The sequence below is a fragment of the Rhinolophus hipposideros genome, assembly GCF_964194185.1.
Source record: "Rhinolophus hipposideros genome assembly, chromosome: 15".
Lineage (NCBI taxonomy): Eukaryota > Metazoa > Chordata > Mammalia > Chiroptera > Rhinolophidae > Rhinolophus > Rhinolophus hipposideros.
Window position 1 is genome coordinate 68,014,102 of NC_138061.1, and position 19,856 is coordinate 68,033,957.

Genomic DNA, 19,856 nt, shown 5'->3' on the forward strand with positions numbered 1-19,856 from the left:
CAAATTCATAATGAATAACCCCTCTGATATCAAAAAAGGTTAGCAACATTGTTGCAACAAGTTCACGAACTTAATTGTCAGACCTCATAAGAGCCTGACAAAGAACACCAAAGGATAAAACTGCAGACTAATATCTTCTATGAATACCGAGGTAAAAATTCTTAACAAATTACTAGCAAATCAAATCCACCAAAATAAAAAAGACTATATAACATGACTTTGTATTACCAATCCCAGGAATGCCAGGGTGGTTCAACATACAAAAGTCAATCAATTATATAAATAGAACAAAAGGGAAAAAAGTAGATGGTCATTTAATTGATGCAGAAAAAGCATTTAACAAAATTCAACACTCTTTCATGATAAAAACACTCAAGAATTAGGAATAGAAGGAAAATTCCTTGACATGATAAACAGCATTTTTAATCCATTCCTTCCCCCAAACAATACCATAATCATCAGTGAAAGACTGAAATCTTCCTCCTTGTGACCAGAACAAGACAAAGATGCTTGCTTTCGCCACTTCTAATCAACATTGTACTGAAAGGCTAGCCAGAACAATTAGAGAAGAAAAAGATATAAAAGCTGTCCAAATTAGAAAGGAAAATGTAAAACTGTATTTGCAGATGACATGAATCGGATTATCCCAAAGAATCTACATATAGGTTATCTCAAAGAATCCACAACAACATCAAAAAAGCTAATAGAGCTAACAAAACCAGTGAGTTGCAGGACATAAGATCAACCCACAAAAATAAATTGTGTTTCTGTATACCAGCAATGAAAATCTGAAAAATAAATTAAGACAATTCCATTTAGGGTAGCATCAAAAGGAGTAAAATACCAAGGAATAAATTTACTCGAGGAAGTGTAACTAAAAACCTGAAAAAAAAAGAAAAAAAAACTGGAAAAATTAAAAAAGACCTAAATAAATGACATTCTGTGTTCATAGACTGTAAGATTTAATATAGTTCAGGTGACAATATTACGCAACTGAATCTACAGATTCAATACAATCCCTATCAAAATACCAATGGCTTTTGAACATAAATGGAAAAACTAATCCTTATTACTATGGAATAACAAAAAGTCCCTAATAGCCAAAACCGTATTAGAAAAGAACAAAGTTGGAGGCCTCTCTTCTCACAATTTCAAATCTTACTACAAAGCTACAGTAATCAAAACAGCGTGGTATTGGCATAAGGATAGACATTTTGTCCAATGGGACAGAAATGACAGTTGGAAATAAACCCATACATCTACAGCCATTTGATTTATCAACAGGGAACCCAAAACCATTTAATAGGGAAAGAATAATTCCTTCAACAGATGATACCGGTACAACTGAATATCCATGTGCATAAAGAATAAAATTGGACCTCTACCTCACTCCATATACAAAGGTTAACTCAAAACAGATCAATGACCTAAGTATAAGAGCTAAAACTATAAAGCTCAGAAGAAGACGTATTGGTAAGTCTTACATTGAATTTGACAATGGATTCTAGATATGACACCAAAAGTAACAAAGACAAATAAATTGGAGTTTATAAAAATTTGAAACTTCTATGCATCACAGGATACTACCAAAATAGGAAAAAGACAACCCACAGAATAGGCTATAATATTTGAAAACCATCTGATAAATTATCTATCTATACATATTATCCAGAATATGTAAGAAACACAATTCAAAAACAAAAGGACACCCAGTTAGAAAATGGGCAAAGAACTCAAACAGATATTTCTCCAAAGAGTATATACCAATGTCTAAAAGCACATGAAAAGATGCTCATTATTCTTTAGGGAAGCGTAAATCAAAACCACAATACTTTATATTCACTACGATGGGTGTTTTAAAAAAAACAAAAATGGAAAATACAGGTGATGAAGAGGATTTAGAGAAATTGGAACTCTCATATAGTCTAGTGGAAATATAAAATGGTACAGCTCCTGTGGAAAAATTTGGCAGTTCCTTAAAAAGTTAAACATAGAATTACCATACAACCCAGAAATTCTACTTCTAGAAATATACTCAAAAGAATTGAAAACAGGTACTCAAATACTTGTACACAAAGATTCATAGCTGCACCACTCACAATATCAAAAAGTGAAAACCACCCAAATATCCATCAATGGATGAATAAATAAATTATGGTACATACATACAATGGAATATTTTTTAGCCATAATAATGAAGGAAGCAATTGATACATGCTATTAGGTCAATGAACTTAGAAAACATTATACTAAGTGAAAGAAGTCAAACAGGAAAGGTCACATATTACATGATTCCACTTATAGGAAATACCCAGAAAGGTAAATGCACAGAAAGAGAAAACAGATTGTTAATTGCCAGGAGCTAGAGGCAGAGAAAACATGGTGTGACCGCTTCATGGGTATGTGTGGGCCTTTTCTTTTAGGAACTAGATGTTGTGGTGGTTCCACTACATTGTGAATGTACTAAATGCCACTCAATTGTACACTTTAAAATGGTATTATGTAAATTTCACTTCAATTAAAACAAACAAAACCTAACAAAGAAAAGTTGAGGCCCAAATGGTTTCACTGGTGAATTCTACCAAACATTTAAGGCAGAAACAATACCAATTATATACCATTTCTTCCATAAAACAAAAAGAAGATAACCACTCTCAACTCATTTTATGAGGCCAACATTATTATGCTGATACCCAAACTAACAAAACCATTACCAGAAAACTACACTGGTGGTTACCAGTTTGTACCAGATCAGGAGTACTGTTAATAATTGTTAAATTATTTTAGGAATTGCTTGACATAACTTGTAGCCTGAAATTTGTCATGGTGAAAAAATTTATACCACAGAAAATGGTACACAGTACTAACCAGACTTCTCTACCAATCCCCCAAATCTGATCACTAAATTTTACCAGCATATAGACTACCAATATTTTACATGGTTTCAAATGTAAAAATCCTCAAAAAAAATCAGCAAATCCACTACCTGATTTCAAGACTTATTGCAAAGCTATAGTAAAGACACTGTGTTATTAGTAAAAGGATAAACATACAGATCAGTGGAACAAAACCAGAGTCTAGCAGTCATTGTTTGCAGAGGTCCCTCAGGCATGCTGCATTTCAGGGAAAAGCCATGGAGTGGGCTGTCAAGCCTCTCCACTGTGCTCCTGCCATCTCAGTTGATCTTTGTAAGAGAGCACCTGGTATTGAAATTTGACCAATAGGACTGAGACTTTCCCCATCCAATCAGAGCTGTGCAGCTACATCCTCATTTGCATCTTTACCAACCAATCAGGACAGTGCTTTTGGACCAATCAAGCTGTGAGGATTTAGAGTCTTCATGTGCATGGAAACAGACCAATCAGGGATTGGGAGCAGTAACTCTTCTCTATATAAGCCAGCTTTACCTCTGTCTCCGTGTGGCACACTTTCAGTTTCCATCAAAGACTGTTTCACCAGTTAGAGCTGTCACAGTGGAGTGGAGCTCTAACAGAGCAGAGCAGATCTTACTGGATCCAAAGCGGAGCTGTCTCACTGGAGCTGAACTGTGACACTGGTGCTGTAACACTGGAACTTCCTCACCTGGGCTGCCTTGCCAAGCTGTTCGACAGCTGAGCTGTTTCACAGTTGAGCTGTTTGCACTGAATAAAGTCTCCCCTCCTCACTGTACCCCAAATTGGGGACTCCTGTTGACACTGAATTGACTACCATGACTTTCACTTGGCTAGGGAGAATAACAAAGAGCCCTTTTCATCACAATATAAAAGGGGCACTTGATGTCACTGGTGACCTAGATGTCACTGTTAACCTGGACCACTTTGTTAAGGCAGTGTTTGCCACTTTTCTCTACTGTATGTTTCTTTTTCATACTCTATTCTTTGAAAGCAAATCACTAAGTCCAGCCCATACTCAAGGAGGGAGGGAATAAAACCCACTTCCAAAAGGGAGCAGTATCTATGTATATTATTTGGAATTCTTCACAAAGAGGAGTTCTCTCTTCTCCCTATTTATTTTTTATTTATATCAGTATGGTCTCAAATATTTAATGCTTTGGGTTAGAATCAAATACTGTTTTATATTATTGCTCAAATTGTTCCAGCCTTGCCCATGAGAAGCTCTTTCAAGTTGGCTCCTGTGCATATCTGACATATCCCCATCACTTTGTTTTTGAGCACTTCCTTACTTTCTGATGTACAAAATGCTCTGGGCTTATTTTCTATTTTCCTTGCCTTAGCCCTAGAATCATTCATTTCTCCACGGAATTCTGGTTCCTTTTATTGGAGAATAGTATTTAGAAACCAAGATCTGTGTGCTGGGTATATTCATTGCTACTGGGGTGTCACTGGTTATAGGCCCTCTCAGCAGACAGAGTTAGAAAATATAGTATGTATTGTATTAACCCATGTATATATAAATATCTATAATTGTTTCTGCATCTACCTGTATATATGTTAAGCTAATATACTTGTAAACTAATATATACTAATATATACTAATATACTTGTATGTTAGCTTAACATATATACAGGTAGATACATTTGTTTGTTAATAAATGGCACTGGAAGAAATGAATAGTCATATACAAAAACAAATGAACCTCAGCCAATAATTTACACTTTATACAAAAATCAACTGAAAATAAACAAGTCTAAATATATAAAATGTAAAAACTACAAAATATTTTAAAATATAGAAGAAAGTCTTTGTGACCTTAAGTTAAGCAAGACTTTTTAGACATGACACCAAAAGAAACTAAAAAGAAACCAAATTGGAGTTCATCAGAATTTACTTTGTGAAACACACTGTTAAGTGAGTGAAAAGAGGAGCCACAGATAATGAGGAAAATATTTGAAAATCACAAATCTAACAAAGTGGTTGTATCCAGAACATATAAAGAACTCTCAAAATTCAGTAAGAAAACAATCCAATTTAAAAATGAACAAAAGATTTGAACACACTCACAAAAGAAGATAGATGGATATCAAATAATCACATAAAAAGATTTTCAATGTCATTAGTCATTAGGAAAATGCAAATTAAAACCATAATGAGATACCATTACATACCTATCAACATGACTTAAAAAACAACAACCTGACAATACCAAGTGCTGACAAGAATGTGAAGTAAGTAGAACTCTGATACACTGCAATAGGAATACAAAACAATACATCTAATCTAGAAAACAATTTGGCAGTTTCTTATAATCTTAATACTTAACTATGATAGAGCAAGCACTCACCTAGCTATTTACCCAAGAGAAATGAAAACCTGTATACACACAAAAATATGAATGCAAATATTTATAACAGTGCTTTTCAAAATTGCCAAAAAACTGGAAACAACCCAAATGTTTTCAACTGGTGAATGGATAAATAATTAGGGTACATATATACAACTAAATTCTATTTAGCAATAAAAAAGCAACTTGATACATACAACACGATCAAGCAAAATTATAGGGATAAAAAATAAATTGGAGATTGCTAGGAATTAATGGTGGGGGATTACAAAGAGGGAACCATGGAAATTTTGAGGTGATGAAACTGTTCTATATCTTGGTTGTGGTGATGATCACATGCCTTCATGCATGTATTAAATAAAACTGGTTGAAATGTATACCCAAACAGAGGAAATTTTGCTATAATTGAAAGAAAAAATAAATCAAAATTAAAATACAGCACAAGTCAAAAACCACTTCAGATTCATTAAAATGGCTAAAACAAGCCAAAAAATACCAACAAGGATGTGGAGAAATTGGAACCCTTGTGCATTGTTGGTGGGAATGTAAAATGTTTATGGAAATGGTTCCATTTTTCACTATGGAAAACAGTATGGCAGTTTCTCAAAAAATTAAACACAGAATTTCCATATGACCCAGCAATTTCACTCCTAATTATATATCCCCCAAAAAATCAAAGCAGGGACTCAAACAGATATTTGTACACCAATGTTCATAGTAGCATTATTCATAATAGCCACAAGGTACAAGCAATCCAAGTATCCATTAATAGATGAATGAATAAACAAAATGTGATCTATACAAACAATGGAATGTTATTCAACCTTGTCATATGCTGCAACATGGATGAACCTTGAAGACATTATGCTGAAATATGCCAGTTTAAAAAACAACAACAAAACAAATACTGTATGATTCCACTTATATGAGGTACCTAGAATAGTCAAATTCATAGAGACAGAAAGTAGAATGGTGGTTCCCACGAGATGGAGAAAGGGGGCAATGGGGATCTGATGTTTAATGGGTGCAGAGTTTCTGTTTGAGATGATGAAAAGAGTTCTAGAGATGAATGGTGGTGGTATATAACAATGTAAATGTACTTAATACCACAGACCTACCTACTTAAAAATGGTTAATATGATAAAGTTTGTTATGCATATTTTACCACAATTAAAAATAAATAAAAGCAAAAAATAAAACCCCCAAAACACTAAAAGTAGCTATACGAAAGTATCAAATATTAACACAGGCACCAGAATTTGAGGGATCAAGGTCCTGAGTGTTACACTTCTGCTTAGAATTTTCAGGGCATTTAAAAATTTCATAGGCAGAGCAAAAATGCAGAGCAGAAAGCAGCTTAGAGCTAGTACCTCTAGAATAAGATAAAAAAAAAAAATTCTGAATAGAATGCAGAGAGGTAAAAGAGAAGCTGATCTCACCCTAACGATATAACAAGTACCTACCTAGAAAATTGTAAGTTTTGTAAGATAAGCTCTATCAGAGATCTGAGAATACAAAGATTAATAAAGGAAAAAAATTCAGAAGAGATAAATACTTCAGAAGAGAAAAGAAAACTACAACGACTTTCATTGCTGGGGGTGAGTAGGAGAGAGAGGAAACCAGTTCAACTTTTAACAAACTTACAATGTTTGCTTGTGGGCTTCTGTGATGTATTAGAATTCCTATGAACCCCAATCACAAAGCAAGTCAACACCAACCTGATACTAGCTGGTGACTGAGTGGGGGGCTTCATATTCAAGAGGTCCCCAAAAAGAAGCCTTTTTTTACTTCCCATCAAATGTTTCAAAGTGGTCAGTTTATAAATTGAAGAAGCAGTTTCTGGAACTAAATAGGAAGTTCCATTACAGATATAGATGTTCTGAAATGCAAACACCCATTTTCCCCCTAATAGGCCTGTATTGAATGCATGGGAACAACTCTCCAAAGGCCAAGAGCAGAGTGTCAGGGCAGGAAGAGATGTTTCAGGTGGTGAAAGCTCTGCAGGGCAGGAACTCCTCAGTCACCCTACAAAACAGGTGGTGGGTAGGCTACAAATGACATCAATGGAGCCTGGTGGTACTCAGATCCCAAGCCCTGTTAAGAGAAAGCTAGATCTTGCCATCAAATCGTTTGAAGCCAGTGGTGAATGGAATCTAACTAAAACCCAGGGCCAGCTGAACTATACATTAGACTGACTTAGCAAATGGACAGAGGAAGGACTGTGCCTTTTTCTGGAGGTATTATTAACTTCAATCTTCACTACACCTTTACACATAATGTCCAGCACATAATAAAAAATTAAAGAGACATACAAAGAAGCAGAAAAATATAACTCATATTGAGAAAATAAGGCTATTGAAGCAGACCCACAGATAACCTAGATATTAGGATAAGGAATTTTTAAATTAACTATGATAAAAATGTTAAATGACCTAGTGGAAAAACAGACAATATAAATGAAAGTATGGGGAATCTTAGCAGAGATAGAAAAACAAACAAACAAACAAACAACAACAAAAAACCAGAAATTTTTAGAATTAGAAGATACAGTAGCAGAAGTAGATTTTAATGAATGAAGTGGGCTTTATGAATGAAAAGAACTGACAGAAGAAGGAAGCCACGAAGTTAAAAAAAAAAAAAAAGTTCAATAGAAATATCCAAACTAAAGAACAAAAAAAAAAAAAAAGAAAAAGAAAAAAAAGAAAGAAAAACCCTCCCAAAACTAAATAGAGCATCTGAGATTTTGGCAACAATATGTATATACAAGGTGTGATCAAAAAATACAATGTTTAAATTTTAAAAAATGTATTACAGTAAAAGACACATTGTCATTAATCCCTCTCAAAATACTTCCCCTCACTTCGAACACACTTATCCCATTGTTCTTGCCACTTTCTGAAGCAGTTCTGGAAGTCCTCTTTCAATGAGTGTCTCTAGTTGTGCTGTTGTAGCTGCCTCGATGTCCTGAATCAATTCAAAACGTTTATCTTTCATGGTCATTTTGACTTTCGGGAAGAGCCAGAAATCGCATAGTACCAAATCTGGTGAATAAGGTGGATGAGGACACACCGTAATGTTTTTATTTGACAGAGATTGCCATTCCAGAAGCCATGTGTGACACAGAGTGCTGTCCTGATGGAGGATGAAGTAAAGACACTCACAGTAACTATAAAGGATGTTTTCAAACAGGAAATTTTTGTGATCACACCTCGTACTCCAACATTTAGGTAATTGGAATTTTATAAAGAAAAAAAAGAGAATGGCACAAAGAAAATATTTGAAGAGTACCAAGAATTTTCCATTATGATAAAACAACTGACAAATCTTTATCATACTTCAAAAAGGATAAATGCAAAACAAACCATATGTATGCACATCACAGTCTAACTGTAGAAAACTAAAGATAAAATTAAAATCCTAAGCACAACCAGAGGAAAAAGACACATTGTGTTCAGGTGATTAACAACAAGATGAAGACTGGCTTCTCATCAGAAAAAAACAGAAGCCAGAAGACAAAGATATCCTAAAAAGGCAAAACAAAGAAAACTCTTAATAAATAGTTCTCTTTCCAGGAAAATATCCTTCAAACACCAAGATAAAATAAAGACATTTCTGAGAGACAAGCCAAGTTAATTTGTCACCCTCCATCCTGAGCTACACACAATAATGAAATAAATTGCCAGGCTAAAGGGAAAAGATATCTGAGAAAATCCCAGACCTGTAGAAAAGAATAAACAGAACTGAAAGCAGATATGTAAATAAACATAAAAGACTACACACATACACACATACTTAAATTTTTGTAAAAGATTACTAAGTGTTTTTTAAAAAAATAACAACTATTTGGGGATAAAAATATATGTATAAGTGAGACACAAGACAAGGACCACAAGGATGGGAAGGGTGTAAATAGAATTATACTGATGAAAGATGATTACATCGTTCATGAATAAGTATATTATTTGAAGATACTGTGATTAAGTTAATGGTACATACTGTGTTTCCCTGAAAATAAGACCTAGCCGGACAATTAGCTCTAATGCGTCTTTTGGAGCAAAAACTAATATAAGACCAGGTCTTTATAATATAATATAGTATAATATAATATAATATAATATAATATAACATAATATAATATAATATAATATAATATAATACAGTATAACATAATATAATAAATACCCAGTCTTATTTTACTATAAGACTAGGTATAATATAATACCTGGTCTTATATTAATTTTCACTCCAATAAATGCATTAAAGCTGATTGTCTGGCTAGGTCTTATTTTCGGGGAAACAGGGTACTGTGATCTCCAGACTAAGCAATAAACAAAATAAGACAAAAAAGTAGAGTTTAAAAGTCAATAAAGAAGATACAAAGCAATATCTGAAACACTCAAATGTTCAACCCAAAGAAAATACAATAAATCTAATTAGGATAAAGAGAAATCCATACATAAACATACTAGAATAAAAGCTATTTTAAAAGCAGCTAGCACAAAACAGACAAATTTACTTCAACGGCCTGAAAAATCAACAGGTGAAATTTTAATAGCTTTAATAGCTTTAATAGAAGTAAAGACAGTAAATGCTTTTCAATGTTTTAAACGATAAGAACTGTCAATGAAGAATTCTATACACAGTGAAGAAGTTCTTCACGAATATTTCAGGTAAAAAAAATTGAGAATTTTCTAACAGCATACCCTGACTAAAACAAGCAAGCACACACAATAAAAACAATAACTATAAAGGATGTTTTCAAACAGGAAATTTATGCCAATAGGACTTGACAGATGCAAGGAGGAATAAAGGAGATCATCTAATCTGGACAAAATGACTATGAACAAACAAAAAATTCCAGTATCTGCATAAAATAAACTTTTTCGTGAGTTGGTAGTGACAACTGCAAAATTACTTCAAAAAACAAACAGGCTCACTAGTCTTTTCTGCTGTCAAGACTGACGATTCAGCAATTAGTTACAGAGCACAAGGTAGGGAAAACATCATGTGCCACCTTTGAATGAATTCTGGATAAGGAGAATTTCACATAAAAGATATAAATATGTTCAATATTGACTGAAGTACAACTGTAGAACAGGTTAAATTTTGGGGGCTTCCTCCTACTTAATTTCTCCCTCCTTCTAGAGTCTGTTTCTCTCAATCAACATGCCCAAAGGCTATGATTTTTAAAAGCAGATCATGTCCACACTGAAAATTTATGATCTGGTAATAATAATACTTCAATATATACGTAGAAGTGAGATATAAGGCAAGGACCACATTGGTGGAAAAGGTGTAAATAGAATGATACTGATGAAAGTTGATTACACTGTTCATGAATAAGTATAATATTATTTTAAGATACTGTGATAAGTTAATGGTGTATATTGTAATCTCCAGAATAAACAGTAAACAAAATAATACAAAAAAGTGAGTTAATAATACTTCAAAAGGTAGCTGTGAGGCTTATGTAAAACAGACTATGTCAAGAGATTATCAAAGGGCTGGGCATTTAATTGTCAAGTAAGCTATTTTATTTTAAAATATTAAACTTAAAAAGCAGGAAATAACTCCTACGGAATTCAGGATTAATTTTCTCTGGATTATACTGCAATGAGATTAAGGAGGGGCACACAGGGGCTTCAAAGGTACCAGTCAATTTTATCTCTTAAGCCAGATAGGGGATATACTGCTGTTTACCTAATCAATATTCCCTAAATTATACGTATACATTATGTACATTCCTTTGATTGTAAAAAGTATGATTTAAAAAATTTTTAATGAATCAATCAATACAATTAAAATTCAATGTTTTCTACAACCTACAAAGTCCTACATATTCTAGTTCCTTTACCTCTTTGATTCTACCTCTTAGATCTTACCTCTTACCTTTCTCCCAGTTTCTGGAACATACCTCAGGGTGTTTGTATTTGCTATTCCTCCTACCTAGAATGCTCTTCCACCATTGTTCTACTTGGTTCTTTGTTTCACTTAATTTAGAACTTTCCTCAACTATTACCTTTTAGAATGAGCAATCCCTAACCAACTCATTCCCCATCCTCATTTCACTATATCATTCTGTCCTCTTAAGCTGCTTGAGCTTGCCTCTGAGCACTTATATCAGAAATATTACTCAAATGTTGACACATTTTATTACATAATATAAAAACATATCTGATTTGTTAGTATCCTCATCAATCTCAACAGAAAAGTCTTAGAAGTTATTAAGTCCATAGCAGAGGATACAAGTCTTCCAAAATTCTAATTTTCACTTACATCTTAAATTTAACATTGGCAACAAATAGTAACAAGTATTTTCCTTGAAGTGACAAGCTCATTTCACTCATTTTTGAGAAAATATTTATTAAATACACCCAAGTGTGAATAAACACAGTTTGCTTGCCAGTTGCTCTTTCAAGTAAAAAGTGTTCCATGAAAAAAGTGGCTAGATGAGCTCACATATCGATCGCACAAGTGCTTTTCCTCAAGACAACCACCATCATACTTCAGAATGCAGCAAAAGTACTTTATGTGAACTTCCCATTTTGTCACATGGAATATTAAAAAGATGTGTATTCAAGGGTCAAGATTTAATAAAATTAGTAATTTTTACTGTTTCCCCAATGATATCCTTAAATAAGAATGGCAATATTTTACTGTAAGTACATTGCAGAGGAATGAAATGTCATTGGTGTCATCATCTTGATTCACGCTAAACAGGTAGCAATCTATTCACCATTGCTTTTATACCATCAGTGCAAATGTCAACAGTGTGCAATTCAATCCGCATCTTAATATTACGTTTGACCTCACTGACCTCTTGGGGCTGCCAGGGATCCACAGACCACACTTTGAGAAATGCTGTGCTACTTACAGTATTTTCCCTGAACGTGATTTTAAACTGCTTTCTTTTTAAATTTAATATGTGGGTTCTCTTTCATATAACTCATTGAACAGACACACACACACACACACACACACACACACACACACACACACAGTGAAACAAAGTAAGGGCTAAATGACTTACCTGAAATGTGTTCATTTTCTGCAGCTCTTGGGACAGGATAGAAACTACGAAGCCAGAATAGGGCAAGTTGAAAGACAGAAGTCATGAGACCTTATCTTGCAGTTTCAGGAATCACCTGTGAGAAATTTCCATACATTTTAAACCTCTGGATAAATGTCCCTTTGAGCTATGAGAAGGAATAGGAAGAACCATGATAAAGGAGTACCCACCTGTCCATTGGTGACTTTGATATAATCTTGGTGATCTTGGGACATTTTTGAGTGAATCTAAACATTTCTTTCTTATTGCCCGTTTTTAAAATTACGTGTCCATTTCCTAAATAACACAAAAGAATTGAAAACTTAAACATCAATTAATAGATTAGTTAAGCAAGGTGTATAATATATATCCAAAGTATGGAGCTCTATGCTGGCATTACAAATGATGCGGAAAAGAAGTATTTACTGATACCGTGTTTCCCTGAAAATAAGACCTAGCCGGACCATCAGCTCTAATGTGTCTTTTGGAGCAAAAATTAATATAAGACCTGGTATTATATTATATTATACAATATTATACCTGATATTATATTATAAAGGCCAGGTCTTATGTTACATTATATAAGACCCTGTCTTATATTAAAATAAGACCAGGTCTTACGTTAATTTTTGCTCCAAAAGACGTATTAGAGCTGATGGTCCGGCTAGGTTTTATTTTCGGGTAAACACGGTATGGAAAAGTGTTTAAGTTACAGGTCATAACAATTTCTCCTATTACTATTATAAACCCCAGAAGGTTAGAAAGTCTCCAAAGCTTTCAAAAATATTTCTTTCTCCTAAATTAGTTTCTTTAAAATCACTTCTCCATGATTCATTAAATCATGTATTAAATATGATATCATGGATCTGGAGTCTGGTGCTCTATGCTAGGCTCTGCTGTTAAAAACGTAGTAACTTCGTAGCTAAATGCTGTTTATCTTTTACATGAAGAAGAATTAAATTTTAACAATGCTTCATGTACCATTCCGATTCTGTAAGTCTTCACTAAGTACCACAAATCCAGACAGTACCCTGGAATTCACCATCCCCTCCAAACTTGGGCTTGGCCTAGAGTAAAATTTAATTAGGCCTTGATGAATTGTAAAATGGCAAAATCATCTGCTGATAGTGACATAAATCTAACTTCTAAAACAACAATTTGGTACCATAATCCCCAAACAGGCATTTCATGTAGTAGCAAAAGGATGCCATAATGCTGAAATCCTTTCTGTTACATACAGCAGAAACCACTTTCAGTCAGCCTGTTGCTTCCAAAATGCCTAATTAATAAGCCCAGATACACCAGCCAACCAGAGGTATTATGACACTTTCATAACATGGAGCATGGATGAAATTGCAGTTTTCATTTTTTAAAAACTGTCTGTCCCATTTCCCCTCTTGCTTGGATAGGATTCTCAGCTTCTGCAGTAAAACTTAAAATTCTGGGCTTAATTTACAGTTTCAAATTACACGTTTAACATTCCTCTGAGAATCGAGACAGGATGGAGAATGCGGGAAGGGCCTTAATTTTAACCCTCCACACAAGAATTCTGAGGAAGCCTCAAAAATTGTTGGAAATAGAACACTACATGCTAATATTGGGTGGACCTAATCCACTACACTACACAATTATGTTCTGGCGATGCTCAGGGTCAATTACTGCGAATTTTAATGTAGGAAACAGCATGAACTAGCAAGTGAAAATTTAAAGCCCACCTGCTAACGCTGGGTAAAACAATCTCTCTGAACTTGTATTCGTATTTATTAAAACAGAGGTGGTTAATGCCCATTGAAAGGATGGTTATGATGATTATGATTAGATGAGCCAACAATGAAAGAACAGCATACCTTGTAATTATAAAAGCCGCTCACCTTTATTGAGTCATCACACTTTAAATATGCTATCCTATTTAATACAGACAACACCACCAATCGTATTATCATTTCACAGGTGAGTACCTGAATCGTACCGAGGTGAACCTGCCCCTTTCCCGCAGGCCCTGGGCTGGCGCCCCGGTCCCGGAGCCTGACCCCGCCGCGTCCCCAGCAGCCAGCACCGCGACGCGCCCGCCGGGCGCGCCAGGGACGGGCTGCGGCCCACGTCACCACGGCCGTGCCCTCCGCGCGCCGGCCCCACCTCGGCTGGCGCCCGGGTCTCTCGCAGCCGCCGCTCTCACACGGGTCGACAGACCTTCTGGGGAGGGACGGCAAGGCGGACAACCGGCCTCCACGCCGCCTCCCGCCCGGCTCCCTCCCCGGGGCCCGCGGACCCCCGCCCGGCCTCAGCGCAGGCGGTGGCTGGCGGGCTCTGCGAGTCTGCGCAGCCGCGAAGGCCCGACTTCCCCCGCCGCGGCCCGGCGCCCCACGAGCGGGGCCGTGGACGCGCCAGCCGCGACACCGCCACGGACACCGCCCGGTGCAGACTCCGGGCCCGCCCTGTGCGGCGCCGCGCCCAGCTGGAGGCCCCCCTGCTCTCCCCTGTGGGGAGCAAGCCGGGAAATGGCGACCACTGAAAGAGGTGGGATTGCTCATGCGCAAAAGTGTGCCCACGACCCGCGCTGGAAGTGCGCTTCGGGGAAGCCTCTGGTGCGACTCCATGTTAGATGAGGTTTGGCCTCGCGTCCAGCGTGTGTGCTGCTGGGATTTCTAGGAGCCCTGGCCCTTTCGTTACTCGTACTGATGGCTGATTAGAACTGGCAACCTGTCATCTGGGGGCTTGAAAACAAAACTACAGTGAGGTGGTGCAATGAATATTTCTGAGTAAAAGAAAGTACTTGAAACAAAGTACAGTAGAACATTCAAAGAATACCCTGTAATGGCTGACTTTATTTTAGGAATACTAATTTTAAAATTATGCAAATGATACTGATGTAGGACTATTTCTCTGTGAGTCCCCAAATGATATAGGGGATTTTTGAGTGAGAGAGTGCTGGGATCATGTCTAATGAGATGGAACAATGGAAATATGGACCCAAGAGAGGGAAAGACTTTTAAAAGAGGATAGTCTATTGAAAGCTAAGGGTCAGAGCTCCCAAGCAGGAGTGACTGAGGCAAAAGCTCTTTTATACCGTCTCTTGCCTGGTTGGAGAACAGAAGCTGGAGCCTTCTAATGGAATTCATCTATTACGTTTGTCCTGTGTTTGCCTATACTGAAGGGATTAACGAAATAACCTATTCCTATCTACTAGATTTGTTCCTTTGCTGGTCAAAAAGCATTTGAGATCATTTATTAACCTCATATCTCTGTCCTGGAGTGAAGGAGACATTTCCATAACCTGGAGTTTCAGGATAAGGCTGCTTTTTTTTGTTCATTCCACCAGGGACCTCCCTGTCTATCTAGTAACATGCTAACTAACCTGTCTCAATACATGAAACATAATAAAGAGAAAATGCATATAAGCTAAAACAACATGAGTGCCACACGTACCACTATTCAAGAGTCAAAAAACACACAATGTAAAGTGCACATTCTTTTACTCAAGTTTTATCCTAATGGTATAAAATATTTCAACTGTCATTCCACTGAGGAATATACACTTGTTGATGAAAAAACATCCAGCCTAAGAAAAAGCGAGTAAGGGTTTATTTGAGCCAAACTGACGACAATTGCTGGGAAGCAAAATCTCAACGGATTGAGAAGATGTTCTGTAAAATGGCAGTTTGCAGCTTAATTTATACGTAGAATCAAAGGAGGAGGGTTACATGAAATCCATTGGTGGTAGATTAAGGGGGTGGGAGTAAGCAAAGCAGCGAAATCCCTGGGATTGGATAAAAGTAAATTGGAGGGACAGAAACTTCCCCCCTTTTTTTCCTTTTTTTAATTAAAGTTTATTGGGGTGACAATTGTTAGTAAAGATACATAGATTTCAGGTATACAATTCTGTATTACATCATCTATATATCCCATTGTGTGTTCACCACCCAGAGTCGGTTCTCCTTCCATTGCCATATATTTGATTCCATTTACCCTCATCTACCACCCCCCTCCCCGGTACTTCTACATAAGTGGCTACAGGATAGTTAATAGTTCACTTTTTAGAGCGCATAGAGATGGTAATCGGGACAAGAATAACAATGTGGGATTCTGTAGTTTCCTACCCTGATCTGGAAAATGGGATTACTGACATTCCAAGGATGTCATTTTAGGTGCAAAAAGACAATAGACAGGCTCACTTAAGGTGAAGATTAACCTTATCAAGGAAGCTTCAGGCTAAAGATGTGACTTCCCCACCATGGCCCACCTTAGGAACTTTCATGTTCACGCCATTCTATGTGGTTATTTTCAATCTCCTAAACTTGTCAGGTTTAACATGTAACCCTTTTCCATCTACAAATTGAATATATGCTGATTTCCTGCTCACTTTATGACATCAATTTACTCTTGTCTCAACAATAGAAATGTGTTTCCATTCAAAATAATTACGAAAATATTAAAATTTTCATAACATCACAACATAGAATCCATATAGAGAAAAAAGGTACACATATATCTGAGTATGTGCATGCACACGTGTACACACACACACACACACACACACACACCAGTTTTCTGCATGAGGGGTGTTGGGGAAATATTTAAAAATATCTCTTGCAAATCCAGAAATTCATCTCTGTAGATAGAGAAAAAAAGAAACAATCTAGCAGTAAACTAGATTAAACTAGACTGCGATTGGCATCAGATCACCTACTAATGAGTTTGCAATAACAGATATATCACACTTTTTTTTACATAAAAGTGTGAATTTTAATGGTTATACATAACTATTCAAAAGAACTTGATGACCCATTTGCTACACAGAGTTCATTCTAAATACACCTGGTAATTAGGGTAATTAGGGTTATCTGTGTTAGTTACATTTCAAAGATATGGCTCCAAAGTCTTTAAGAAACAGGTTTCCTGGGTTACAAAAATAATAAAAGGCTTATTTATTTTCTAAAAAGACATATACATATCAAAAGGACAGAGAAAACCTTTATAATTTCTGCAAGGCAGTGCTCTTGAAAAGAGGAGCAAAGGCCTTTTCCCCTTTTTACACTAGGAAGAATTCTATCATTTTATATTTGTATTTATGTAACACAATTACCAAAATAAAGAACTCACTTGAAGGAATTAACAGTGTAAGAGTAGGTTAGCATAAGAAAGGAAGCCATTTTCTAGACGGCCTTAACAGGGTGCGGACCAGATGTCCTGTTTGAAAAGAGCTCATCTTGTTAACTGCCGACTGGGTGGGGTACAAGCCAGTTTATCTTGTCAAACCATCAGAATGTGGTACAAGCCCATGATATTTATACTCTTTGAAGCTATGGAAAATTACTGGATGCTTTAAAAATGCTATATAAACCCTTGGCTTTGAGTGCTGGGGATCCTTGTTGAAACCCGCTGCGTCGGGCAGATACTCGGACCCCAGCTAGCTGGAAATAAACCTCGCTGTGTGACTTGCATTATCGCATGTGACCTCTGTCCAATTGAGGGGTGGTCGATTCTAGACCATAACAACAGCAGGTTAGATGAAGCAGAGGATCGAATCAGCGACTTAGAAGACAAGTTAGCAGAGATCACCCAAACAGAAGAACAGAAATAAAAAAGAATAAAAAACAATGAAGATGGTTTAAGAGACCTCTGGGATAACATCAAGCGCAACAACATGCGCATCATAGGAATACCAGAAGGTGAAGACAGGAAGCAAGGGATCGAGAACATATTTGAAGTAATAATGTCCAAAAACTTCCCTAACCTGATGAAGGAAACCAACATACAAGCCCAGGAAGCGCGGAGAGTTCCAACAGGATAAACCCAAACAGGTCCACACCAAGACACATTATAGTTAAAATGGCAAGGCTTAAAGACAAAGAGAGAATCCTAAAAGCAGCAAGAGAAAGACAGAGGGTTACATACAAGGGAACTCCCATAAGAATATCAAATGACTTTTCTACAGAAACATTGAAGGCCAGGAGGGAGTGGCAGGAGATACTCAAAGTTGTGGAAAACAAAGGCCTACAACCCAGATTTCTTTATCCAGCAAGGTTATCATTTAAAGTTGATGGAGAGATAAAAGCTTCCCAGAAAAGAATAAGCTAAAGGAATGTATTACCACCAAGCCAGCATTGCAAGAAATACTAAACGGACCTCTGTAAATAAAAGAAAGATGAAAACAATCTAACTACAAATTTAAAAATGGCAATAACTATGTACCTATCAATATCACTTTAAATGTAAACAGATTAAATGCTCCAATCAAGAGGCATAGGGTGGCTGAGTGGATAAGGAAGCAAGACCCTTGTATATGCTGTATACAAGAGACTCACCTCAGATCAAAAGACACACACAGGCTGAAAGTGAAGGGTTGGAGTAAGATATTTCATGCAAATGGAAATGAGAAAAAAACTGGAGTTGCAATACTTATATCTGACAAAATAGACTTTAAAATGAAGAACATATTAAAAGACAAAGATGGGCACTATATAATAATAAAGGGATTGATCCGACACGAGGACATAACCCTAGTAAACATCAATGCAACCAACATAGGAGCAACTAAATATATAAAACATATATTGACTGACATAAAGACACAGATCAACAGTAAAACTATCATAGTAAGGGACTTCAACACACCTCTGACAACAATGGACAGGTCTTCCAGACAGAAAATCAATATGGAAACAACAGCCTTAAATGATACATTGGACCACTTGGATTTAATCGATATTTTCAGAGCATTTCACCCCAATGCTGCAAAATACACGTTCTTCTCAAGCTCACATAAAACATTTTCCAAGATAGACCATATGTTAGGCCACAAAACAAGTCTTGATAAATTTAAGAAAACTGAAATCATACCAATTGTCTTCTCTGACCACAGTGCTATGAAATTAGAAATGAACTACTGGGAAAAAAAACCAGGAAGACACACCAACTCATGGAGGCTGAATAACATGTTACTAAATAATGAATGGGTCAAGCAGGAGAACAAGTAAGAAATCAAAAGATATCTTGAGATAAATGACAATGAAAACACGATGACCCAAAATCTATAGGATGCCGCGAAAGCAGTCCTAAGAGGGAAATTCACAGCATTGCAGACCTACCTAAAGAAACAAGAAACATCACTAATCAACAGTTTATCTTCACACTTAAGAGATCTGGAAAAAGAACAGCAAAATAAGGCCAAGGGGAGCAAAGGAAGGAGATAATATAGATCAGAGTGGAAATAAATAAAATAGAAACCAGAAAAACAATACAAAAGATCAATGAATCCAAGAGTTGGTTCTTAAAGAAGATAAACAAAATTGAGAAACCTTTAGCCAGACTCATTAAAAACAAGAGAGACAAGACCCAAATTAATAAAATCAGAAATGAAAGAGGAGAAGTGACAACAGACATCGCAAAAATACAAAAAAATTTAAAAAATTACTATGTGCAACTATATGCCGACAAATTTGACAATCTGGAAGAAATGAACAATTTTCTAGAGGTGTTCAACCTTCCAAGGCTAACTCAAGAATAAACAGAATAAGGGGAAAGGTGAAGGGATTAGGAAGCAGCTGGTAACCACGAGATGGCCTC

General features: G+C 36.3%; 1 protein-coding gene across 6 annotated transcripts in view; it reads right to left on the reverse strand.

Annotated features, from left to right (window-relative positions):
- ZNF25 (zinc finger protein 25) overlaps nt 1-14,743 on the reverse strand; it is a 36,215-nt gene extending 21,472 nt beyond the window's left edge. For 2 of the 6 annotated variants that reach the window (XM_081075170.1, XM_081075166.1), the window contains exons 1-3: nt 14,260-14,383; nt 12,482-12,587; nt 12,273-12,387 (exon numbers count right to left, since the gene is read on the reverse strand). In XM_081075170.1, the coding sequence (XP_080931296.1) occupies nt 12,273-12,357 (85 nt within the window). In that variant the 5' untranslated portion in view covers nt 12,358-12,387; nt 12,482-12,587; nt 14,260-14,383. The other 4 variants (XM_081075165.1, XM_081075167.1, XM_081075169.1 and 1 more) reach the window with 4 other exon arrangements.
- Between the last annotated feature and the right edge of the window lie 5,113 nt (nt 14,744-19,856).